This window comes from Solenopsis invicta, chromosome 4 (assembly GCF_016802725.1).
Source record: "Solenopsis invicta isolate M01_SB chromosome 4, UNIL_Sinv_3.0, whole genome shotgun sequence".
Taxonomy (NCBI): Eukaryota; Metazoa; Arthropoda; class Insecta; order Hymenoptera; family Formicidae; genus Solenopsis; species Solenopsis invicta.
In genome coordinates, this window is record NC_052667.1 from 16,781,211 (window position 1) to 16,808,133 (window position 26,923).

The 26,923-nt window shown below is 29.3% G+C and overlaps 2 protein-coding genes across 12 annotated transcripts in view; both read right to left on the reverse strand.

The window, feature by feature from the left end:
- Nucleotides 1-26,923, reverse strand: part of LOC120357578 (methionine aminopeptidase 1D, mitochondrial-like) — a 217,515-nt gene that overhangs the window by 125,173 nt on the left and 65,419 nt on the right. The window lies entirely within an intron of this gene.
- The window catches only part of LOC105197325 (vinculin), a 54,653-nt gene that overhangs the window by 12,049 nt on the left and 15,681 nt on the right, over nucleotides 1-26,923 (reverse strand). For 2 of the 11 annotated variants that reach the window (XM_039447841.1, XM_039447840.1), the window contains 8 exons: nucleotides 24,155-24,242; nucleotides 15,182-15,220; nucleotides 14,644-14,715; nucleotides 9,285-9,311; nucleotides 8,707-8,831; nucleotides 8,088-8,327; nucleotides 7,904-7,994; nucleotides 7,671-7,706 (listed from right to left, as the gene is read on the reverse strand). In XM_039447841.1, coding sequence (XP_039303775.1) covers nucleotides 7,671-7,706; nucleotides 7,904-7,994; nucleotides 8,088-8,327; nucleotides 8,707-8,831; nucleotides 9,285-9,311; nucleotides 14,644-14,715; nucleotides 15,182-15,220; nucleotides 24,155-24,242 — 718 coding nt within the window. The remainder of the gene's footprint in view (nucleotides 1-7,670; nucleotides 7,707-7,903; nucleotides 7,995-8,087; nucleotides 8,328-8,706; nucleotides 8,832-9,284; nucleotides 9,312-14,643; nucleotides 14,716-15,181; nucleotides 15,221-24,154; nucleotides 24,243-26,923) is intronic. The other 9 variants (XM_039447844.1, XM_039447846.1, XM_039447842.1 and 6 more) reach the window with 9 other exon arrangements.

Here is a 26,923-nt window from a genome sequence, read left to right on the forward strand (position 1 = left end):
GTGGTTGGATATTTTCAAACGCTCATCATTTAAAAATTATTGACCCCTCAACATTTTGCTATTAACATTTTCAATTCAATTTTTCATGAGGAATACGTACGTGCCGGCTGTCGCGAGCGACCTGAATCACCATGTATACACAGGATGTCCTAAAAAGCTTGCATCCTCTCTTATTCTTTGGAACATTCTTATCCTATCTGAAAAATTCCATGTTAAATCGATAGTCGCATCTCTCGAAGTTTATTGTTGACACTTTTCCGTAATGCTGATTGGTTCTCACGCTGTGCTTACTTCGTGAACTATTGTCATCGTGGAGATCGCGTTTTGACAGTTATCAAAACTTATGTGTGTATTGAGTAAATTTGTAATTTATAATATCAAAAATTGTGTACCGTGCCCGTAGTGCGCGCCTGTTTTGCTAGTCTAAGAAAAAATTTCTATTACAAAAATGTCGAGGCTATAATGGTTTTTAAATTATTTGTGATTAAAGTTTACGAATCACAGAGCCGACATTTCGCGCGCTCAGGCATGGTGACACGACAAGGTACCACAAGGGTACCTCTTGACATTGAGGTTGTCATATAAATACGCAGTGACGCTTTTATTAAGAAATTATTTCTGTAGGAAACATATTTGTACATAATTCACTGAAATCACGTGTACGGCCAAGTGCGAGAAAATGCGTCCCGAACAATAACACTGATATGATAAGAACTTTTATAGTAATATATCGATAATATCGATAGTTATAATGAATTTATAATACTTTGACAGCTGATAGCCAACGGCTATCGTAACATCTTGTTATTGAATTGATATTTTGTTTCAAACATTAATTATGCATAGGTAATAGACATACAAATATGTTTTCTATAGAAATAATTTCTTAATAAAAATGTCACTGCATATTGATATGACAACCTCTTGACATTGAGGTTGTCATACAATATCAAGAGATACATACCCTTGTGATACCTTGCCATGTGACCATTCCTGAGCGCGCGAAATGTCAGCTCTGTGATTCATAAACTTTAATTGCAAATAATTTGAAAACCATTATACCCTTGACATTTGTGTATTAAGATTTTTTAGAATGTTCCAAAGAATCTATTTTTAAGAGAAGATGTGAACTTTTTAATATGTTAAAATGAAATAACAATGTGTACAGAATTATTCTAAGAATTTAAACGGAATATGATTCTCTTTTATGATTGAATAAAGAACAAAAAAAAATGATAGAGAAACAATTTGAATACTATAATGAATCGAACTTCCTATAGTCCACAGTTTATCATATTTTTTACAAAATAAGTTCGCAATGTACAATTGTACATAAACTATGAAAATAAGATCATTGAAGAAAAGAGAGAATAGAATTTATAAAATATATTGTTTTGTTCAAATACAATCAAATACTTCTGATATCGCTCAAAAGTTCTTTCAGCATGTTTGAAATTTTCTCGCATCTCGCAAAAAGTATCTCGGTGAAAAACAATTATAGAAAAATTTTTCAAAAATTAAAAGGAAATATACAATTTTGATATGTCATTAGTTTCATCTCTACAATATTCTATTCTCAAATTATATAAAATTAAAAATTGATAACTTTTCAATACCTTTTTTTACTTTGAATCGCTGTATTTTGATGGGATCGGACAAAAATAGCAAAAGATTATTTTAAAGTCAGCTTTCTTTAGAATGCTTTTTTTAAAATTAGTATCAAGATTTCTCGTAATATTAAATTTGTTATGTAAAAGATCATTTCTTATAAAATATTTTTGAATTTTGAATTTTTACTTGTTAAACTAAATAGTTTATAGAAAAAAAACAAAATATTATATGCGTATAAATTTTTTCAATTTTTTAAAGATTTATGTTTTTTCAACTTTTCGTGCAATGCGAGAAAACTTAAAGTGTATTTAAATTTTTGAAATATGTAGTGTATAAAATATGAAATATTTTATAAAACTTTCACTTTCTAATTATCTTTACATATATAACAAAAAATAACAAAAAAGAATCGTATGGTTTGCAGGTTATTTTGTATTTTATCTAAATGTATGAAAAGAGTAACATATAAAATATAAAATATCTTCAATCTAAAATATACTCAAACTATTCATTTACTTTAATACTTTTTGAAGGAGGAAGATATAGACTTATCAAAAAAGAATTTAAATTAAAACTTCTAACAAAGAAATTTTTTTTATTATTGATTACACGAGAAATAATTCCTATTTAAATTGTGACTATCATTCTACAGAAAATATAAATATTACTAAATGTAATAAATTTACTATTTAAAAATTCGCTAGAAATGATCCACTTATTACAGCCAATCAATTCATCACGACGAACAGATGGATACTAACGGTATACCATTTAGAAAATATAGAATGTTAGGGTAATACCGATATCCTTCAATTAGGAAACTACCGATACTCTAACACTTTAACGTAATTGAATTTTCTTATAGTCGATTTCAAGAACTTTTCAAAACACTATAAATAAGTTTATTTTTGTTAAGTACAGTGCACGTCAATAATTCGCTGGGTCATAGTAGGTAGCTTAACTTACTGACACTGAATCGATAACGATGAACGCCCGCGCGCGCACGTTTATTCGGAAGGGACATGAATAATAAATATTTGGCACGAAGAATATACGTTACTGATTCTCTTAGTTAGCCTCTTCTTTTTTCTTAGTCTAATTTAGGTTAAATATTTTTATTATTTCTGTTAAAATGTCTACATGTTAAGCTCCATAATAAAATAAATAGTAAAATTAAAATTCAACACACGACTTTGATACTTTGTTTTCAATTTCAAATATGAATTTATTTAGTTTAATGTAATTATGTTTTCTTCTATTGCGTATAAACAATAATATATTCATATAATTACGTACGCAAAGATAAACGTATATGAGGAGGTGGGAAAGGTAAAGGAATAAGTTATTAAATAAAATTAAAAATATATTGGTTCTTTAATATATAGTATATATTTTTTTTTAATTAAATTTTGCATGCTTGACAAGTGTTCCACCGTTTAATAATTTGGTGGTTCTGAAAAGAACCGTTTGAAATAATACTGGCACCATCTAATAGCGGGCCAGTATCCTTCCCGTGCAACCACTTGTTGCAATCGCCTCTCTACCGAATCGTTTAAATGTGTGAAATATTGAGGCTTATGCCTCAAATTTTCCCACGAGTTCTTAGCATGTGCAACCAGTTGTTCTCTAGTTCTCTCATGTTCAGAAATCAATGAATTCGCAATTATTCCCCAAACATTTTCTATTAAATTGAGATTCGGGGATTTGGCTGTCCAATTAAGATCTTCAATTTTTGGATGTTGAGCGAACCATTCTTTTACTACGTGTGCGGTATGGTCAGCACTATTGTCTTGAACTAACCGAAATGTCGACATATCTTCGATGTATATTCTGCGAACGCAATACGTGGGGAACAACACGTTCTCCAGAATATTCACGTATTCAAAAGAATTCATATGCGGCGACACTTCAATTAATTCTCCCGGACAATGAGCACTTATCCATCCCCATAGTACAAGTCCACATAGTACAAGTGATGCGCCCACTTTTGCCGTAAAGAACTACGTATTTTGGATCCAGGCGATGATTTTCAGGTCTCCACACTTGTATACGATGATCACGTGCCAAACAAAATACCTTTTCGTCAATCCAGATAGTTCTGTCCCAATCTTCAGGTGAAGCCGCGTCTAATTGATGCAGCGTAAAAGCGACACGATCATCGCGATGTTTCCCCGTTAGAGGAATTTTACGTACGGCACGATAACAATGCATATTTGCTTCGTTTAAACGCCTTTGCGCTGTCCAATTAGATATCTGTAAATCAACTTGATTTACAGAATGCGATACTGGAAGAAAGGGAGCAGCGTCTACCTGATTGACTAAGGCTGCATCTTCTTCAGCACTCGTTAATCGCGGTCTACGATTGTGTTTCCTTTTATCTTCCAATCCTTCTATACCTTCCTCTTAATATCGCCTGACTCATTTTCGCACATTTTCCTCACTGCACGGAATACGACGTGCAATTTCTCGCGTGCCTATTCCACTTTCCCTTTCCTATTCCGATAATGCGGCCACGTTGACCCACGAGATTGCTTGCCATGATTGCATGAGAACGAATGAGTTAGACAAGAAGTCAAAACAAATTAATTGATCAGCGATTGCATTTTGTTAATATTCCTTTCTCATGTCAGTAAGAGATGCAAAAAGAAAGACAACGGAGACTTGTGTCGCGCGCGCGCGAGCGCGATTGTCACACGATGTCAAAAAGTGCGATACTCTTCAACCACGTATTTTAATTTTCGAAAAATTCTGTTGATGAAATAACGTAAATAACAAATTGATAAATATCTGCACGTTATCTACACATTTAGTAAGAATTTCTAAAATAAGAATAATGAATTTCAAAAGCCAAAAATATGTATAATCATTTGTGTCTATATTTTTTGCGACATATATAAAATGTGTTGTAATTAATATTAAAAAGCTTTAAATGCATAGAAATATTTTTTGGGACTATACGTATTTTCGTATTTTGTTATTTAATCTTTATTTAATAAATTGTTACTAGAGGGTGATTCAAAATAACCCGTTGTCTTTCAAGGGACGTATACCTGGTCGAATTCTAAGACGATTTTTCTTTTGGCAAAAATTTGGCAGATGCTTGGATTTTAAAATATGAGCCGATTAAGTTAGCGTATCACGGGTCGAATACGGATGGTACGCAGGAGCGGCGCACTCGCTGTTACGCATGGGTATGTCGTGAGGCGCCTGTTGCGCTTAGCTGATACAATACATAAGAGTCCCCCCCCCCCTCTCTCTCACATCACAATGCTAGCTTTAAAAATGTAATTATTTTTCGTCTTGATTTCAAAAATATTTATATTTCGAGTTTTTAAAAGCAGTAGTATTTTTCTTTTCACAGAGAGAGAGAGAGAGAGAGAGAAGAGAGAGAGATTTCTTGAGAGCATGCTTGCGTGAACAAGTTTGGGCATATTTCTGTATTATTCTGTGCAGTGATCAATTAGTTGCCTCCACGATAAGACAGACCAAAGTTTTCTTGATCCTCTCGTAAATTATCACTTTAGTATTACAATACACAATTCATTCACTTAATCGATAAAATTTGAGCAACTAATTAACGATCAAGTAACAATCACTGCAAATAATTATTAATCATTCGATATATGAAGATATGTAGTCAATATAACACGTTTTTATGCGCGACGAACAGACAACACATGTTTACTTGGTAACGGGAAAGAGCCGACTGATTTTATTGATTATGTTATGATCGAATGTGAATGCATGATTGGTCGAACAGAAGTTAGAACGCGGTAATTTAAAGATGAAATATTGATTAATATTGTTTTTAATAATAAAATTTATTGAAAAATATTAAAATTTTAAGTTTCTTTATTGTTTATTAAAAATTGCTTCAATATTTTGAAAAAATATTTTTCTTTTTATTTTATTAAAATTATTATTTTTTATATCAAGAGATTCTAACAATTTGTTAAAACCAAAAGATTGTTCTTCGAAATAAATCATCTGGTTGCCCTGAAAAGGGCAGATTATTTCTCTTCGAAGAGCTTTCTTCATAACAAATGCTATTGTAGGGCCTGTAATTAGCACGGCCCTGGCGCGTTCTGTAAAGACTGTAATTTTTAGCCACGCGGCGCTGATAGCGATGGGCCCGCGTGGCGACACCGGCGAGCTTGCGAGCGCTCGATAAATCAAGATCAACCGTGATCCGTGCAGGTGTTTTTCGCAATATGTACGTGCGGTTAGAGTCTCGTCCTGACGAGTCATTAACCGTGAAACTGTTTCTTAATAAATAACTTTTATATTCTCGGCCAGTTAAATAGCGTGAGTGTTCGATTATTAGCCCTCGATACTATCGAAAATTATCCTACACTATTTGTTGAAAACTTTGGTCTGTCTCATCGTGGAGGCAACTAATTGATCACTGTATAGACTAATACGTAAGTAAATGCCTAAACTTGTTCACGCAAGCACGCGCTATCTCTCTCTCTCTCTCTCTCTCTCTCTCTCTCTCTCTCTCTCTCTGTGTGACAAGAAAAGCGTTATTGTTTCTAAAAACTCGAGATGTAAATACTTTTGTAGATTTCGTGTAATTCTTTGTTTGATTCTTCGACTGTAGAAAGAATTTCTTGACACTTTTTTTTATCAAATTTATTAAAATCAAGACGTAAAATAATTACACTTTTAAGTTAAAGATAGCATTGTAATGTGACAAAGAAAGAAAGAGAGAGAGTGAGAGAAGGGAGAGAGTAGGGACTCTTGTGTGCTGTATCAGCTGAAGGCGCCTCACGATACACCCGCGCGTAACGTTGAGTGCGCCGCCCCTGCGTATTATCTGTATTCGAACCGTGATACGCTAACTTAATCGGCTTATATGTCAAAATCTAAGCGTCTACCAAATTTTTGCCAAAGGAAAAATCATCTTAGAATTTGACCAGGAATACGTCCCTTGAAGGACAACGGGTTATTCTGAATCACTTTGTATATAAAAATATAAATAATGTGCAGAAACTATCGATTCGTTGTTTGTGTTGATTTATCAGCAAAGTTTTTTTAACAGAACTACGAAATGTTAAAACGCTAATGATCAACAAGAAACATAACGTAACGGAGATTATTCTGCATGCGTTTCGGCGTTAACAATTTTGCGTATGTAATTATATGAATATATTATTGTTTATACGCAATAGAAGAAAACATAATTACATTAAACTAAATAAATTCATATTTGAAATTGAAAACAAGTATCAAAGTCGTGCGTTGAATTTTAATTTTACTATTTATTTTATTATGCAGCTTAACATGTAGACATTTTAACATAAATAATAAAAATATTTAACCTAAATTAGACTAAGAAGAAAGAAGAGGATAACTAAGAGAATCAGTAACGTATATTCTTTGTGCCAAATATTTATTATTCATGTTCCTTCTGAATAAACGCGCGCGCACGGGCATTCATCGACTCAGTGTCGGTAAGTTAAGTTACCTACTATGACCCAGCAAATTACTGATGCGCACTGTACTTTCCGAGTTATGACGCTTGAAAGTTACAGTACACTGTAGCTTTCAAGTTTCGCAACTCGGAAAGTACTCAAGGAAAATAAACTTTCTTGTAGGGTTTTGGAAAGCTCTTGATATCAGTTATTAGATTCTAGAATCAGAAATAGAGTGTCTCATTTAAAAAAATTAATGTAATTTTGATATGACCTTGGCGACGCCATCTAAGATCAAACTGATAAGATCAGTAAATAGATCTTTTGAAACCTTACAACTTTTATCTGAAACGCTTTTTTCTAAAATGCTTAGTTTTCAAAATAATCAAGGGATCCGATACTTTTCAATGACCCTGTATATTACACATATACGCGCGCGTGTATGTGCATGTCAACTTTGATTGACAATATTTCACTTTTTTGTATTCCTTTCCAAGGGAAAAGTAGAGGACACATGCTGTGTTTAAATGCCGTGTGTATTGCGTAAAAATCAATAAATACCAAATTTTTGAAATAGAACAAAAGAAACAACATCGAAAGAGAAAGAAATAAAGAGAACATGAAACAAGTTTCCAATTTGTTTACCATAAAGCATCAGCTCTTCCCAGGTCGGAAGTGTCTCTACACACAAACAATTTAATTCTTTCGTTAATTATATAATGATTCCTACTTTTATTAATCAATGTTTCATAGAGAGATTATATCATCCTAGGATCATTAATAAATATTCTTTAATAGTTAATACCAGCAATGATTATTATTGAATATAATCAATATATTGTAAATATGTGAAAAAATGCAAGAAGAGAGAACTATACCTTGCGCTCCGAGCATAGTAGCTTTCACTGTAGATAATATCTTCAATTGAGTTCCAATTGTAGGTATACGCTCACAAACTTGAAGAAGATTCTGTGAAAAATTATTACAAGTGTAAAATTACATAGAAATTTTAAATATAAATAATATTTAAAAAAGATGTTGACATAATCAGTTTATACAAACCGTTCGAATGCGTTTATCAGTACATTCTCTAGCAAGTTCTTTGGCGAGACGGGTAACTTCCTGGGAAGCTTCAGCAATAGCTTTGGCGCATGCAATGAGATCTCGTTTGTTACCACCTTCACCTCTAACTAGTCCTGATAGTCTGCCCATTAAAATAGCCATCTTCTTTGCTGCGGCAATAATTTCATTGTCTTTGCTGGACCACTGTCGTACTTCCTGATGTAAGCCGTGGGCGGCCATCTATACAAATTTCATAATGTAACTCTTGTCCACGCACACAATTTTGTTATATAACTTTATAAATTATATGTTATAGAAAATTATAGAAAATGTTTGGCAGGTGAAAGAAAATTTAAGGAGTGAAGGAGTCTAGAATCAAGAATAACGAAATTGGAATTAGGCTTCCTTTTTTAATTATAACCATTTGAATATTCAGTGTTTCAGGTACTTTTAATATTTATAATTAAAAAACGAAAATTATAACTTAATCATAATTTTGTTATCCTTAATTCATTTTTATTTTATTTTATCATTTAGAATTATTCCTTAAATTCTCTTCTACTTGTTTCCAAACACTACATAATATTTAGACAAATACGTTGAATAGCATTTCTCTTACCATTATTGGTTGATTAGGTTGAGGGGCATGCATAAACATTTCTTCCTCATCGTCTGTTTCGGGAGGAGGAGGTCTTGGAGGTGGAATATTGCTTCCAGGCAAAGGTGGACGAGGCGGTGCTACTTCTATACACAATAAATAAACATTTAAAGAATGTACATATCAAATTTTATAATATAATCGTCATATTTCTTTTCTCGCCGTGTAGAAAAAAATTCTAAAATATAAATAAAAATCTAAAATCTAAAACAATCTGTTAATCATAACAAATAAGATTCTGTGAGAAATTGCTTTTTGACCAGCTGTATGTATCATATATCACTATAGATCTTTTTGAAAACAGTTGCAAACAATGTATAAGACAATTAAATAAACTTGTGTCGTAAGTATGATTCTTACAATCTCTAAAAAAATATAATTATCTACTCCTTTTATTGTAAGCTTATAATAAAATAATTATATAAATCACGTAAATTTCTCATACAACATTTATATTAACAAAAAGAAAAATATAAAAGAATTGATAAACATATAAATATATCATGTTATAGGAATTGCAAACATGTTTAAATAATTACCATCGTCAGTGTTATAATCGTAATAACCTGGCAATCCATGTAGCATTAAAAGCAAAAATATATTACATTAAATATAAAGCAAATTTCATAACAAATGTTCCTACATGCACGTAATTATATTATGTTAGTATTACACTGTGTGCGCTTGGATGGAAAAATAAATATTTGAAATAATGCTTTATATTAGGGATGAGCAATTTTTTCAAAAAAATCGATTTTTTTTTAATCGATTCAGATCGTAGACTTGAAAATTAATTCGATAAAAAAATCGCCGTTTGAAGAATCGATCCATCAAGGATCGATCCTTTTATTTAATTTTATAAAATATTTAATATTATTTAAATAATTACAAAATTCTTTATAATAGCATATTTTTGAGTAAATATAAAACATTACAATTATAATTTATTAATACATTTTTATTGGTTCTTAATTTCAAAAAACAGTCCAATTTAAATCGCGCGCACATGGCAGCTATCAGGCTTCTCTCTTGTATAAATTTTATATTTTTATAGATTCGGTCTTTGGTCTCAAAAATCGATTCAACCGATTAATCGCTGTATGTTGTAGAATCGATCTAAAAAAAATCAGAAATCGGATACAAAAGAATCGATTCTTTAAAAGATCGAATCGAGAGCGCCTATCCTTACTTTATATACCGATGAATAAATTCAAGCCGGCAAAGCAACCGGGTCCCGTTATAAGAATCAATTGTGTTTAATCGCTTAGCGAGCGGGTTGAGTTGCTTTGCTAGCTAAAACTCGCCCAATGAGTTATTATTAAATAATTTTTATATATCATAAATATAATAATCACAATTACATGCGGGTATAATAAACTAAAAATTAATAGAAAAAAAATTTTTTTTCTTAAGAAATTATAATAATTATGAATCGCTATGAGACAGTGTGAACATAATTAGAAGCAAAATGTAATTTGATTTATTCAACATAAAATAAAAATTTATGTTAAAATTATCTTAAATTTATGCAAATGTATAATAAAAAAGTGTATCATATATGAGGTGTAATCATTTATTTTATGAATAAATAATAGAAATTAAGAATAAATAAATATATAATATTCTTGCATCTATTTATTCTATAATATTATCATATGCATAAAAAAAATAATAAATACAAGGCTCGTTACATATAAAAGCAAAAAAGATAAGAGGAAGATCAATCAATAAGTAGGCGAAAGGTTAATAAATAATAATTAACTTACATCTCAATTAGATAATACACATAAAAAAACTTTAACCAATGGATGTTTTGTTTTTCTTTAGTATAAAATTAATTTAACCAAACTGGTAATTTAATTCCACGAGGAGTAACTCCACAAGGAGTAACGATTGTAATTAGTAACAATGCAGATTTTGAAATACTACATTAGATTTGACAGAATAAATAAGTAATTATTACAATACATCAAAACACGATAAGAATTTAAATAACAATATTGTAATACATACGAATATAAATACGTTAAATTACAAATCGAAGAAGCCAAGGTCAAAGTACATAACATTTTTGTTAATATTGTAAGAACAACGTTATTGTAATATAAACTATCTGTCCGTTGAAATCCAAGAAATTTATTCTTCGTTGAGAAATAAGAATGTGTCCAGGTCATAAGAGTGTCATTTTAATTGTTATCAAGGTGATTTAAGATTAGATCAAGTCCTTCCAAAATGTGCTTTGTCAAAGTATGATATATCAAACTGATGCCGTGAATATTTTTGAATAATTTATGTGTTGTCCTATAACTACGAAATCTCATAGTTTAAATTATGTGAACTCTATAATATTAGTTTTATACTACTGTTTGCAGATGTGTAATCAGAGATAATTGTATTTAAAAATAACTTAATATATGTCAACCGGATGCACTTAAGACCGAAAAATAATTTTTAAAAATCGATTTTTATTTTTTTTCGGCACGTTCCGCTAAATTGAAAAATCTGAAAAAAATATTGAATATAACATGTCATATGACTTATCCACTGAATTTTTTTTTACAAATGGCCAATTTTTTTAGATTAAGAGAAAATGCAATTTCAAAAATTCTAGATTTTTTGTTTAAACAGAAGTTTCAGCAAAAAAAAAAGAAAAAATTAGAGCTTATGTATGTGGATACCCTTTATAATCATGATTTTTTTGTAAAGGTTAATTTATATTTAGGAGAGAAAAAAAATAAAAAATCATATTTCTTGCAATATTTCAAAATTGTGGAGGTCTTTTAAAACAAAACTTGGTACAAAATTTACTTTTATCTCGATGGACATTTTGCCCTATATAACGATTGATTATGCGCAGGGCCCAAAATCACTTTCCTTATTACGCTATAGCGTTTACGTATTAAACATATTGTAATACAAATTAAATATATCTGACATTGTATAAATACTATCAACGACTTGTTCGCATGATAAATTACACAAGATTGAATAAGTTAGAATTCACAAGTAAATTATTTCAAATGTCAGATGTCGATTTTTTTCATTCTTTAGATTTTGGTTTAAAATATCAAAAGCACGATTTTTCGTCCAAAAAATTGCTGAATATTAAACGCAGCGCTTATACACGATATCTTATTTTTAATAATGGAATAAAATATTTTGGAAAAAATATATTTTCTCCAATAATATTCCCGAACAAAAATTGCTTGGTTTCAAAAAAATATAAAATAGCGATCTTTATTTAACTTTGAGTGTCTGTGGTCATATCAATTAAATTTTTTCATTAAAATTATATGATTTTTAAACGCAAATCGATTTCTCTCATCATTCTACTTATAAACATTTTAGTGTTTATAAAAAAAACGACCAAAAGATATCTTACGAAATAAATCAAGGAAAAGCAACTTGACGTATATTTTTTTCTTTATAAAATTACCCATCAAATTGAAGATTAGGGCTGTAATTGGTTATTTAGATTCTGAATTAATCGAAATTATGTACTCAAATTAATAGGTACTATATTTAATCAAGTTGCTTCTCAAGTTGCTTCTCAAGTTGATTCAAAAACTCAATTCTCTTAACACGTAGTACAAAGCCAGTTGATCAAATTATAAACCTGAGACTTTCGAAATATTTGTTCAATTTTGTTTAATCTTGGATTTAAGTAATTGTGAAGTATTTTTTTATATAATAGTATTTAATGATGTAGTTGATACAAATTATCACTATGTATGTATCAACCATTTTGTGATATATATTCACATATGCAACTACATTGAGTAATATTATAATAATTTCAATTAATTGTATTTGTTTTTTGTTATTTATAATCAAAAAAGCATTAATTTAAAATTTCAAAAAATGGAGAAATTTTGATCTCTATTTTTAGCATAGTTCTATTTTAATATTTTATTTTAATAAATATGTCTTGTTTTACTTTTATATAGATAAAGATATAATACTTTGTATACAATCACTACATGCACAAGATCGCTATTCTACATTTTTTTCAAAACCGAGCAACTTTTGTTCAAAGTATTATTAAGGAAAATGTATTATTTCCAAAAATGTATTTTATTCCGTTATGAAAAATAAAAGACCATATATAAGTGCTACGATTAATATTAAAAACATTTTTTATATGCAAACCTATCTTCTGATATCTTCAATTAAAATCCAAAAAAAAGAAAAAATCGGCATTTGATACTTGAAACAGTTTACTTAACAGTGCAATGTTTAATTATATGTACAATTTATCTAAAGTTTTATAATTAATTGCTATGTGTTACGGTCAGATATGTATCCATTATTTAAATAATGTTTGAGGAGAATGCAAAAATACGTGCTACATGAAGGATTCATTGTCTTTCATCAGATCAATTCTGTTCTTATTGTTCTTTGATATGTATCATTTTTTAAATCAATCATTTATAATACAATAATTGGTTTCAGAGTAATATTTTAAGATTCTCCCAAACAAAAGTATGATTATGCTCTAGCATTCTAGCATATCCCATGGATTATAGAATATTTAGAAGGATCTAAATTAGAAATTGTTCTTATGTTCTTTTATTCTAGTACTTTTTTGTCCGATAAAAATATAAGGATGAGCAATTCCTATAACAAATATAATTGCATTATTGTTGCCTGTTAGTTGATTCTTATCTTTATATAAAATGTCTATTAATTAAAGTTTTTCATGTGTATCACTTAATTAAGATCTAAGTTAACCCTTAAACACGTAAGTGGGTCTGAGAGACCCCATATGAAGTTTTGAACGCTTGCTATGTGAAGACGGAATGAGATAGGAGGTTCGGACCAAGACGTAAAAAAAGTTTGAAATCTCCTCTTTCGATTGATATGGTTGATCAACTTTTTTGGTTAACTAGAATTCGAACGGCACGGCAGCAAAGTTAGGGTCAATGCGACCCATATAGTGTGTAAGTGAAACTTTTTTTGTGAGTATTTTACATAAAAAAACTGGACAAAATACGTTCGAACAGGTCGGTTTGCGAATGTTACTCGCATATACTTTGTTTAAAGTTGGAATACTATAAAATGCTGTAAAAAAGGGAGTTTTTCCGAAATATATCATGAAACATATCAATTTTCAATTTTAGACACGATTTAATAAAAAATACCTCATATTTGCCTTGTTACATAAGTACATTTTTTAATAGAAGTGACAATATAATTTTTTTTTTTTTTTGAAAGTATGAATTTTTAGCTTTAAAACGCCGTATTGTAAAGTTCTTCAAAATTTTTTGTTGCAAAGATATGATTTTTTTTTTAAAGTAGATTTTTACATGCCCAAAAATACCTCATATTCTCCATGTTACATAATTATACTTTTTAACAGGAAAGACTTTGCCAAATTTTATTTTGAAAGTGTGACTCTTTAGCTTTAAAACGCCGTATTTGAAAGTTCTTAAATGTTTTTTGTTGCGAAGATATGATTTTTTGAAGGAAAAGTAGATTTTTGATCAATTTTTCATTTTTGCTTAATGGTTTTTCTTTTATAACTTCACAATAAATTATTTTTCGCCAATGCCAATTATGCAGTCACACTCCTGAGATTTCGAACTTTTGTTTAAAAAAAAAATCGTGGAAAAGTATTGATTGTAATCAAAGATATAGCTTCTCAAAGTTGAAAAAGTCTCCCAGACTCAAAAATGTGTTTCCGTATTTTACAGGATCGGTGTGTTTAAGGGTTAATTATGTACCAACCTTTTACCTCCTCGTTGATTGATCACTCTCTTATCTTTTTTGGTTTTGCTTATATATAATACGAGCTTAATCTTCAACTGTTACATGCTTCTTATCAGAGCAAGGAAATGTTAAAACATTGAAACATATAAAAATATAATTATTTACGGGACAAATGATATTATAAATTACCTCCGCCATGAATTGATTTGTCTAACTCGTTGTCAGAAGCCAAATCTTGATACAAAATATCGGGGTTCTCTACTAATATGGATAAATATAATTAATATTGCAATTTGATATCAATAAATTCAAGTATTCAAACATTACTCTGCATTTTGTATATGATAAAGATGAATGCGAGAAAGTATTCAATAATGTTACTGCAAAAATGATATCAAATTTTATGCAATTTTATCGAATACAATAAAATATAATGGAATGTTATGTAGCAAACATATACATACATACGTGTGTGTGTGTGTGTGTGTGTGTGTGTGTGTATTTGTGTTTGTGCGCGCATGCCACACACGCGCAAACGCACGCACGCACGCACACACACACACACACACACACACACACACAAATATTAAACAAATATTCGTTCATAATACTATATTAAATTATACTTGTAATTCACTCTTTTTCAATATAATTTCAAAAATGAAATTCGTCTGCAAAATTGTATTGTACACAATCATGCATAAGTCATATCACGTGAAACAAATACCTTTAAGTTTGGCATAATTATATCGGGTTGGTAATTGATCTGTAAAAGATATATTCAGCTAATTTTATCAATATTAAATTGATATCAAATTTCTTATTCTCCAATGTGACATTTTACATATTTTACTCTTGTTTAAATATTATGTTTTCTATGTTAAAATTTTATTTTGACATTAATCATAAAAATTGGCTAATTTAAATTTACAAGAGTTACAATAATTTCCTAGGCAAATTTACAAACATTTACAAATTTCCTTAAACTGCACGCTGCATGATTGCAGGACTTAAAATGCAGTTTTTAAATAGAATTAGAAATGTAACTATCATAAAATTAAATTGCTAATCAATTTAATAATTTTAATGCCTACAAGCATTCCTACAATCCCCCCTTTATTTCATAAACTGTAAAAAAATTTGTTGCAAAAAATATTATTTCGGCCAGAGTTTCAATCTAAATTTCCTTACATTTTGTGCGGGTATCCCCTAAACAGTTTTTGAACATCGAAGTACTTGGCAATATTTGTTACAACTAATAATATTATGTAAATTAGCATCTTTTTCAGCTGATGAGTATATACAATATAAACGATATTCAAATATGATCAAGAAGTATATCAACAAATTTAAGGGGATGCTAAAGTTATCCTTTTTAACCGATTAAATACGAATTTTATTCATTTTTGTTATTTTCTTAATTATATTTACAGATTTAAAAATCCTTTTCCATAATTGAAGTATAGGCACAAATGTTAATTCAAGCCAATTGACTTTATGCCAAGAATGGTAAAAAAAAATTAAAAAACATTTATTCTATTTTATCTATTGTTAACATAATATGGAATTTATAGCTATTAACTTGTGCAAATATTTCTTTTATATAAAAATTTTATAGTCTGTACAAAACGAAAATGGTTTGAAGTATGGATTATATGATAAAACAATGTTGTGTTCTTTTTTTGAGATTTTTTAACTGAATATTTAATTTTTGGAAGTTAGTGTGCTTGAAAATTTATGCATCTACGTGCAATATTGATGTAGTGGCGTATTGATGTCAATTATACGTATGTATTATAAATCATATGTGTATAAATCGTTGTCAATAAAATTCACGACTTTAGCATCCCCTTTATTTACGAGAATGGATATTTTTCGCAACATATTCTTTAGAATTAAAGTTTTTGAAATTAAAGAGGGGATTAAAGAGATACTTGTAGGCAAGTCATCAAATCACAATTATAAAATTAAAACAATAAATAAGTGAAAGCCAAAAACTTGGCTAACTTAATTATAATAATTACAATAATTTATTTTAAAACGTACTGATTACGGACGGAATGTTTCGGTCTTACTTGACCTTCATCAGCCGTACAATAATTTATAAATTACATTTTCTTCAAACTTCTACTTATCATGCATAGTATAATTACAAAATTTCACACGATTTGGAGCGCATATATATAATGTTGATGCCTTACAAGAAGATGCCGCGAACTGTGAAACACGGAATAAGATGAGCCTTAGTTTATTCGAAAGGGGGGGTCAAAGGTATAAAAAGTGTCAGAGCGTTTGTGTACATACATGGGCCTTTGTTTCAGAGAAATTTACATATAAAATTTGGCACTTGCTACGCGGTACGTTAAATACTATTGTGCGGTAGGTTAAAGCATGAAGCGCGATGGCCGAGGAGACTAAGGTGCACGCATTCTATTTTGTTCTCGGTGGCCGCGTGAAGAGAAGTGTTCGAAACCTCGCAATGTCAATTTTTTTTCAATAATAGCTACATTTATCAATTGTAAATAACTTTTATTATTCTTAGCAAGATATTAATCGTTATATAATATATTATTTGTTATATGAAACAAAATGTAATAATCAGAAAGTTTGCATATTTATTCAAATTTATTTATTTATTTTTATTCATTATACAATTCTGACATTGCTGTACAATGTTGTGGGTAAAAATTTACGTAAAAGCATTGGAAACACAAATTGACTGTACACCATAAACATTATATAAAAGAATAATGTGTTTTACAAGAACATTTAATATTATGTTTACAGAAAAACAATTGATTCACATTACTAAAAATTTCGCGTTCATGTGCTAACTTTGACGCATACCAAGCAATTTGTAGCATATTATTAAATTTCGACGCAGATAATAAATAGTGTGTTAACGATTGAATTCTGATTGCATCATATCGCGTATTCAATTCTGTTTTTTCTCCGCCAACAATAATATCAGGACAATGTACAGCAATATCAGAATTGTATAATGAATAAAAATAAATAAAAAAATAAACTTGAATAAATATGCAAACTTTCTAATTATTACACTTTGTTTCATGTAACAAATAATATACATAACAATTAATATCTTGTTAAGAATAATAAAAGTTATTTACAATTAATAAATGTAGCTATTATTGAAAAAAAATTGGCACTGCGAGGTTTCGAACACCTCTCTTCATGCGGCCGCCGAGAACAAAATAAAATGCGTGCACCTTAGTCTCCTCGGCCACCGAGCTTCATGCTTTAACCTATCGCACAATAGTACTTAATGTACCGCGCAGAGAATGCCAAACTTTACATGCAAATTTCTCTGAAACGAAGGCTCATGTACGCAAACGCTCTAACACTTTTTATACTTTCGACCCTTTCAAATAAACTAAAGCTCATCTAATTCCGTGTTTCGCAGTTTGCGGCATTTCCTTGTTAGTTATGAATTCTACCCGTTATATGTTGTCAATTCGTAGAGTGTGCATAGCTGATTCTTTGTTGCCATGCAGAACAGTCTAAGTCTATGATGTAAAATTGTTTGTCAAATAATTAAAAAGGTAGTCCGTATGAATTTTCAAGTGTAAGAAGTTAAAATTATCGATATCAAGTAGATAGTACATTTTATCTCGGTATGTCGTATTCTCTATTGTTAAAAAAAATATTTTTTTGTTATTGTGAGCTATTACGAATCTTATTTTGATTTACTTGATAGATTTCATTTATTTTTTTAAAAGTCAGTAGAGGAGAAGAGGATAATATGGCACCCATTTTCATTTTATTAAATCATTTTGTTTATAATTAATATTTTCTATTGAAACTTGAACGATTACATTCGTCAAAGTATTGTTTGACAGATTCTAGGCTCAAAGTAATGAGATATTTATTATTTAGGACGTAATTTATAAAAATCTAATGCTCTGCATAATCGGTGGCAGAAAAAGTGGTTGTAATATGGCTATCTATAAGAATAATTTAAAAAAGTTAGTTTAGTTCAAAAGAAACACAGTATCTTGTTACAAAATTATGTACTTTTAATTTTCCATTGTTTAGAATTTTTCTAATATGGAATTTTCTTGCGGTCAGTAACTTTAAAAATACCATTAGACATTTAGTTAGAAATATCATTTTATTCCTGTTTAACATTAAACAACAAACATAAAATAATGTTTCTAAACACCGCTCTCTAGAATGACGATCGATTTATCGAAAAAATATTTCAATATAAAAATTTCGCTCAAAAGGCCATATTAATAAAATTCCATGTTATTATTTTAACTTTGTATAACTCAAAATGTGTATAGCTGAATAAAAAGGTAAATAATAAAAAAAAACACTCAAGTGTATGTACATTCGTGTGATAATACAATCAAGTTTAAAAATAATGAGAAACTATGAGTAATTAAAGGTTAAAAGTGAACCGTGAAAAAGTTTAGAAGTGCTCAAAAGTAAAAATGCCTTATAACAATAGTCACTTATTATGTATTGTCATATTAACATCACTAAAAAACAGCGGGCTACTAAATGAATAACTCCATAAGCAATTGTTAGAATACATTTAATAACGGAAATAATAAAGGTAACCATATTGTCGATAGTAGCCATAATACCCTCTTCTCCTCTAATAAAAAAATTTGTTTTCAAACAATAGAGAACACGACATACCAAAATAAGATGTACAATCTACTCGACATCAATAATTTTAACTTCTCACACTTGACAATTCATACAGACTACCTTTTTAATTATTTGACAAGCACAGGAATGCTCGCGATGTCCAAGGGACAAAAAAGGGAAAAAACGTGACAAAAGGGACGATCAATAAAATACATGGTAGCATTGTTTAATTATTACTTTGATCGAATTTAATACATAAACAAAATTAAAAACAATTTAAACATATTTATTTCTACAAAACAAATCTTCATACATAACTTATTTTTTGGTGTCACATTTAGTACAAAAGAAGTTTAATGCTTAAAATACGTACTTTATAAAATATGTATTTAATTATGTACTAGACACAAAAATCTAGTACACATTCTAGAATATAGTTCTTTGGTGTAACGTTTCATCTCAAAAACAAAATAAAATGTAATAAATCATATTTTAACAAAATAAAATAACTCTTATTATGCATTATAAAAATAAACATTTACGTTTTTATTGAGCAGAATTATCAGGTATATGCACATCATTGTTAATTCACTCTCAATTCGAGCTTTCTAAAAAAATAAAAAATAAAAAAAATAAAAAACTAGTTATAAGAGTAGTTTTACACGTCTCTAATTTTTTTATGTAATGGCTCAATCTGAGAATTATCTAAATTTGATTTTATTGCCTGAGCTCCCCCCCCCTACTTTAAAGAAGCTTAAAGAAGCAATCCATGAACAATTTGTAATTTTTGAAAGTCTTTTTCCTCTAGAGCACTTTTAAGCCTATTAATTCCCTCTTCGAATTTTTTTTCTAGCGTTTATATTGTTATCATTTTCTTGTTTCACTTCTTTATATAAACCTCAAGTACACAAATGTTATTTCTCCTTTTTATCTGGTCTTTCATAAGCTGTTTCTGCATTTTCTTTTCTTCCTCTTTGTGTTTCTCTTCTCTTTCTTTTACAGTTTTCTTTTTTTTGTTCTTCTAAATAGGCTTTATACCTACTGTGTCCCACTGTAATAAGTTGTTTCATGATAAGAACTCGATCGAGTTTGTTATTATATTTTTTCAGACCATACTTAATTATCATTCTGGCGTTGAGTGTCTTTATTGACATTAAGGCTTTTTCTTCTGTCAATTGGTTACCAGAATCACTAAAACGCATCTTTAAATCAGCACAGGACATGTACAGGACTCTGTACTAACTTTCACAATTTTCGTTACTAATGGAAATTTTGGTTCTCCCTTCGAGTTTATTCTACCAAAAATTTTTTTCCAGCAATGATTTATTCGCTCGTGTTCAGCAAGAGCTTCAGACTAAAGAATAAGCCATTCATCTAAAAGATGAGTCTCAAAAATCCCTAGTGAAAGAACTCGATTGATTTTTGCAATACTAGAACTAGTTTCAGGTTTCTTCAACTTATGAGGTTGAAGAAACTGAAAATGTTTAGCTGTCTCAAATTTTAAATTAGATTTTGACAATAAATGTTTAGCAGTTGCTTTGTAATGCTATTGAATATTATCGAGATTTCAGCTTATGAATAGTAAAAAAAAAAAGGGAAAAAGTGATCAAATTTGAAAAAAAGGGACTAAGAGTGACTATTTACAAAAAAGGGACTAAAAGTGACCACTTACAAAAAAGGGACAAAAAGTAAAAAAAGGGACTCGCTAGCAACCCTGCAATCAATTTTACATCATAGACTTAAGCTGTTCTCGCATGGCAACAAAGAATTAGCTATACACACTGTTATATGAATTGACAATACATAACGGGTCAGAATTCATAAATAATTGAAGGTCAAAAACAAGCTAACTTGGTTATAATAATTACAATAATTTACTTTAAAACATACTAATTACGGGACGTTTCGGTCTTACTTGACCTTCATCAGCCGTACAATAACTTATAAATTATATATGGTATTCTTCAAACTTCTACTTAGAGCATACATAGTATAATTACAAAATTCTGTACGATTTGAAGCACATATATATACATGATATTGATGCCTCACTGAGGCATCAATAGAAGTTTGAAGAAAATATAATTTATGAATTATTGTACGGCTGATGAAGGTCAAATAAGACCAAAACGTCCCGTAATCAATATGTTTTAAAATAAATTATTGTAATTATTATAACTAAGTTAGCTCATTTTTGACCTTCAATTATTTATTGCTTTGATAATACAAACAAGAAACTTTTGTTATTATTATATTAATTAACGATTTAATTTTGTGATATTACTGGCGATACAATTAGTTCTACGTTTTAGAAAGCTGCGTTTTAAGTCTGGTAAACATACAATTTAGACAATCTTATAAATGTTTGTAAATTACCCTAGGAAATTATTATTAATGAATACTAGGATCTGCTTTCAATCGATATTAGCCATTTTCATAATCGTTATATACTCTTATATACTTTTTAATCATATTAGAACATCGTTTATATTGTATAAAAATTAATGTTATATTGTGTAACAAATATTCTATAAAACAAATAATAAAGAACTATGGGGTAAATCAAACAGTGTTTCAAATAGAACCTTTTTAATTTAAATGAATACGTTTAAACAGATTTGCGTGCCATTTATAATGTAAAGTCCTTATAAGACACTGAACATGTGACAGCAGTTGACAGTTCTCTGTCATAACATTTATAGAATGGACACAAATGTGTATTTTCAGCCATCGTGCGATAATTTTTTTAAAATAGAAATCCTTGTAAATCATTATTTAAAAGATATTAAAATTTGGTAAGGTATTTAATTGATTTAAGATAATTAAAAAGTATAGAGTTAAAAAATATCAAGAATTTTGTGATCACTTTTGCGATTTATTGTGAAATTTGTTCCAAAGTTCGAAAGGATTCGTATCCAAATCGGACCTTTACATCGGAATAACAATCTAATCGTAGCATTGGTGATCGACCGACCAGATTTGGTTCTAGAAATGTTAAATTAGTATAATAAAATATTATGAGTCATTAGACTGAGTCATATGAGAATAAAGATTAGTTTACAATAGCCGTAATCCTAAGAAACTGGCCAATCATAATCAATTATTTTTCTATAAATCGGCTATAATTGGCTAATTTTTTTACGGTAACGGCTATTATGAACCAACTTTAATTAAATTTTATTAATTTCAATCCTATATAAATAGTCACTAATTTTTTTCTGAACAAATTTTTATAACAGAGAACTTATTCGACTGATAATGTGAAAACAATATAAACGAAGTACCGTTAACAGTTATATTATAGCTAGATCCTATGCTAAAATTTATTCGTGTGATTTTTATATATCTTTTCAAATTCACCAAATTGTACACCAAATAAATTTTTGGACACAATACAGCTCTAAGTTGAATAAGAATTAGTATCATGTTTTTTAAATTAAAAATCAATTTAATAATAAATAATGTTAACAAGGGAAACGAAGTCAAAAACAAAGCATCGATTTTAATAAAACTTTATGAGTGTGTAGTATTCATTCACACCTTTACTGTAGTGCTGGAAATATTCAATAATTATCGTCATTTTCATGAGAATGCCTAATTTCCGCAACTTACAGCTTTATTACAGTAAAGATTTGAGTGAATACTACACTCCCATAAAATTTTATTAAAATCGGTAATCCGTTCTTGGCGGGTTTTCCTTATATGTCGCATCTGAATGTGAAAACTCTTTCCCCTTAAAAAACTACAAAGAATTTTTGCGAAAAATAATGCCTAGCTATGATCATTAAAGACACTTCATTTATATTATTTTCGCATTATTAGTCAAATAAGTTCTTTATTTTAAAACACGCGCCTCTAGCAAGTGTTCTTATTAGTTTACTATGTTTACACGTCACCATTAATCGGGTTTAACTGGCGAGTTACAGTCATTCCATTCTTCAGGGGAATACTTGTGATTGGCCAGTTTTATAACTATCAATACTATTAACCCGCTTAATGGTAACATGTAAACATAGTAATAATTCATTGTTGCGATAAATATCGTCACAGCTTCAATGGTTGAGTTGGTTAAGACATATGTACTCGAGATTCGGGAGATCCCATGTTCAAATCCGGCTAAAGTGTTATTTTTCACAACAAATTCTTTACAGTATTTTTAGGAGAAAAAGGGTTCTCACATTCAGATGCGAGTTAACATCATTCATTATTAAACTAATTTTCAATTTAAGAAACGTGATATTACTAATTCTTATTTTTTCGTTTATATTAAAATTTTTATTTTTAACTGTCAAATTGCTCATTTTTACTTAATACTAAAAAAAATATATTAAAATCTTTTAAAATTCTATTTAAAAGTCAATAAAAAGAGTGTCTGATTTGAACCAGAGGATGATACGATTTAAATCCAGTGATTCCAAATCAAATTGGAAAAAGCGTTTTCACATTTTTCATTATATTTCAACACAAGTAAAAGGTACATCGAAATGGTTTTAAGTAAAATGAAGATGAAAGGAATTAAATTAGCTTTCTAACGGTACCTTCGGTTTTACAATCAAATTTTATTTGGGCTTTATAAAGAACAAAAACTGCAAATAGATCCGATTTACCCCATCCTGTTCTATATTTCATTTAGCAAATAAAAAATTAAATATTAAATTTGGCAGCTAATATAAAATATTGTTCTGTATAATAATTGACTATATTCATATTTACGTTTGCTAATTCAATTCTATATATGCTTAATACATAATATGTAAAAATGGCAATAAATTATTAATTAGAAAACAAATATTTTTATATACTTTTTTTTATCATGTTTAAATTATAGAATTATATATAATATTTTATTATATTTGTTATATAATATTATATAACAAATTATTAAAAAATATGTTTAACTAAAATTACTATTTTTATTAATTCTTTTCATTCAAAATAAAGTGCCAATTAATTAAACTCAAAATTACGTTAATTAATTATTAAAAGATGATTATCACTGTTTTCGCTATTATTTAGAAATAGTTTATCGTTCTTTTAAAAAAACATTTCGAATATGTCTAAAATTTAAAAATAAACTTACCATCATTAATATGTAATTGTGACAAAGGTGGCACCAAATCTGGCTGGACTACAATAGCTTTACGAACTTGTCCAACATTGGCTAACAACTACAAACACAATCATATATATATATATATACATACACACACGCGCGCGCGCACACAGGGTATCCCGTTTTAAATGATCTAGCCAAATATCTCAAAAACTGAACCCAGTAGACTAAAATGTTTCAGACAAAAGTTGTATGATTTCGAGGGGGACATAAGATGGTGTTATTAATTTGACTTTGAATAGTTGTTTGAAAGTCACGTAAAGGTCATTTTCAATTTTTTTAATGAAAGTACCTACTTTTTATTACATATTTTTGTAGCTTATTTCGAGACCTTTCCAAAACACTACAAGAAAGTTTATTTTCATTGAGTACTTTCCGAGTTGTGAGGCTTGAAAACTACGGTGTATTGTAACTTTCAAGCGTCACAACTCGGAAAGTACTTAACAAAAATAAACTTTCTTGTAGTATTTTTAAAAAATTTCGAAATAATCTACAAGAATATGCAATAAAAGATACAATATTAGAGTATCGGTAGTTCCCTAATTAAAGGGTATCAGTACTTCCCTAACATTCTATATTTTTTATTGCATTTTCTTGGAGTCGATATCGAGAAGTTTCCAAAATATTATAAGTAAGTTTATTTTCGTTAAAAATTTTTCGAGTTATAACGCTTGAAAGTTACAGTACACCGTCGCTTTCAAGCCTCACAACTCGGAAAGTAATCAACGAAAATAAACTTTCTTGTAGTGTTTTGGGAAGGTCTCGAGATAAGCTACAAGAATGTATAATAAAAAGTAGGCACTTTCATTCAAAAAATTGAAAGTGACCTTTACGTGACCTTCAAGCAACTATTCAAGGTCAAATTAATAACGCCATCTTATGTCCCCCTCTAAATCATACAACTTTTGTCTGAAACATTTTTGTCTACTGGGTTCAGTTTTTAAGATGGCAGGATCATTTAAAATAAAACACCCTGTATATGTACAGGGTGATTCAGAATAACCTTATGTTTTTGAAGAGACATATTTCTGAGGTTATTCTAAAACAACTTTTCCTTTGTCAAAAATTTGTTCGAACCATAGTTTTTAAATAATAAAAGGAAATAGTTATCCAATAACCGGGCGCGTATAGCAGTGAGGCAAGGCCGGCGCAACTCACCGTTCGATACGGCAATTACGTGAGGTGATCGCAGTGATAAGCTGACAGATAGAACACTTTTTTCCCTTCCCCCTTTCTCTCACTCTCTTTCCCGCTCTTTCAAAGCCTCTATCCCATTCTCATTCTTTTCTTATTTATCAATTCGTACACTAACACTGAAATAATGCTAGAATTAAAAACAATATTTAATTATTTAACATCTTACTTTTAATAATTCTGTACGTATAAAAAAATTGTTTTTTAGTCAAAAATACTATATTTAAAATGCATGATTAGAAAATAAAAATGCAGAGTGAGAGAGAAAGAGAAAGAGACGAATCGGATCAAATTTAAACGTGTATACTCACTTATTATCCTCCCAGCAAACAAGAAATAATTAGATTGGATAAATCCATATGAATCATGTTTCTGAATCCGCGAAAATGTATTGAATTTTATAGAAACTGAACACATTGAATCCGTTTCCTATATCTCTAATTAAATATAATTCATTGCATTTTTTTTTACGTAAATCATTCAAATGGAATCTACGTGAGCAAAACAATATTTTTGTAATATTTTCAAAAACAATTTTTGCAAAAAAAAAATCAATTTCTTAGGAATTTTTTTCGGAGCGGAGGAATTTTCAAGCGGTCATCCATCCAAGTCGCGACTCCGGTGAACGTTGCTTGACCTCCGTGATCGCTGCGAACTGATCTCTCATGATAACCTGTGAACACTTTATACTGATATGTGTATATAATTGTTAGATCAGGTCAATATACGTTATCGAAAAAATTAAATATGTATAATTAAAGCATATTATTTATATAAACAAATATAAAATTATAGTTTTTTTACTAATTTCGCAAATGTAAAATAGCATTTGGAATAACTTTTCTGTTATTTGTTTAAAAAAGAATGCAATTAGAAAATATATATCAATATAATACAATAATTAAATCAAATATGAAAAAATTTTTATTAAAAAACCAATTAAAAAATATTGTTTGCTCATTGGGATGTAGATCAAGGTTTCTTCATATATGGACCCATTTTGTCTATTGATATGAGTATTTCTGTTTCTCAACAGTACATGATGCACACAGGACTACAGGACTGCATACCTTTTTCTAGACGTCGTGAAGTCAATATTTGAAGGACGTCTGCAGACGTCTATGCAAAGTCGACTTGCAGTCAACTCCGAAAGCCAGACTTAGAAAAGTCGATTTACAATTGACATATGGATGGTTGTGCTGTTAGGCTAGTTAAATATAATTCATTGCATTGTATATGATATCATTGAATATGATACCAAAAGCAAATGGCCAATCCACAATTACGGATTCAAACAAATAAACTCACGTTCATTGCATTGAATATTGATTATGATATCAAAAGCAGATAACCAATCCACAATTATGGATTCAAATGAATAGATCGCACGTTTTACTTTTATGTATATTGAATAAGATGCAGAAAGCAAATAGCCAATCCGTAATTATTGATTCAAATGGATTACGGATAGAAAACGGATTCAAAAAATCCAAAAACTGGATTTGATTTTGTTCTATTTAATAATCCTAAATATTTTTCAAT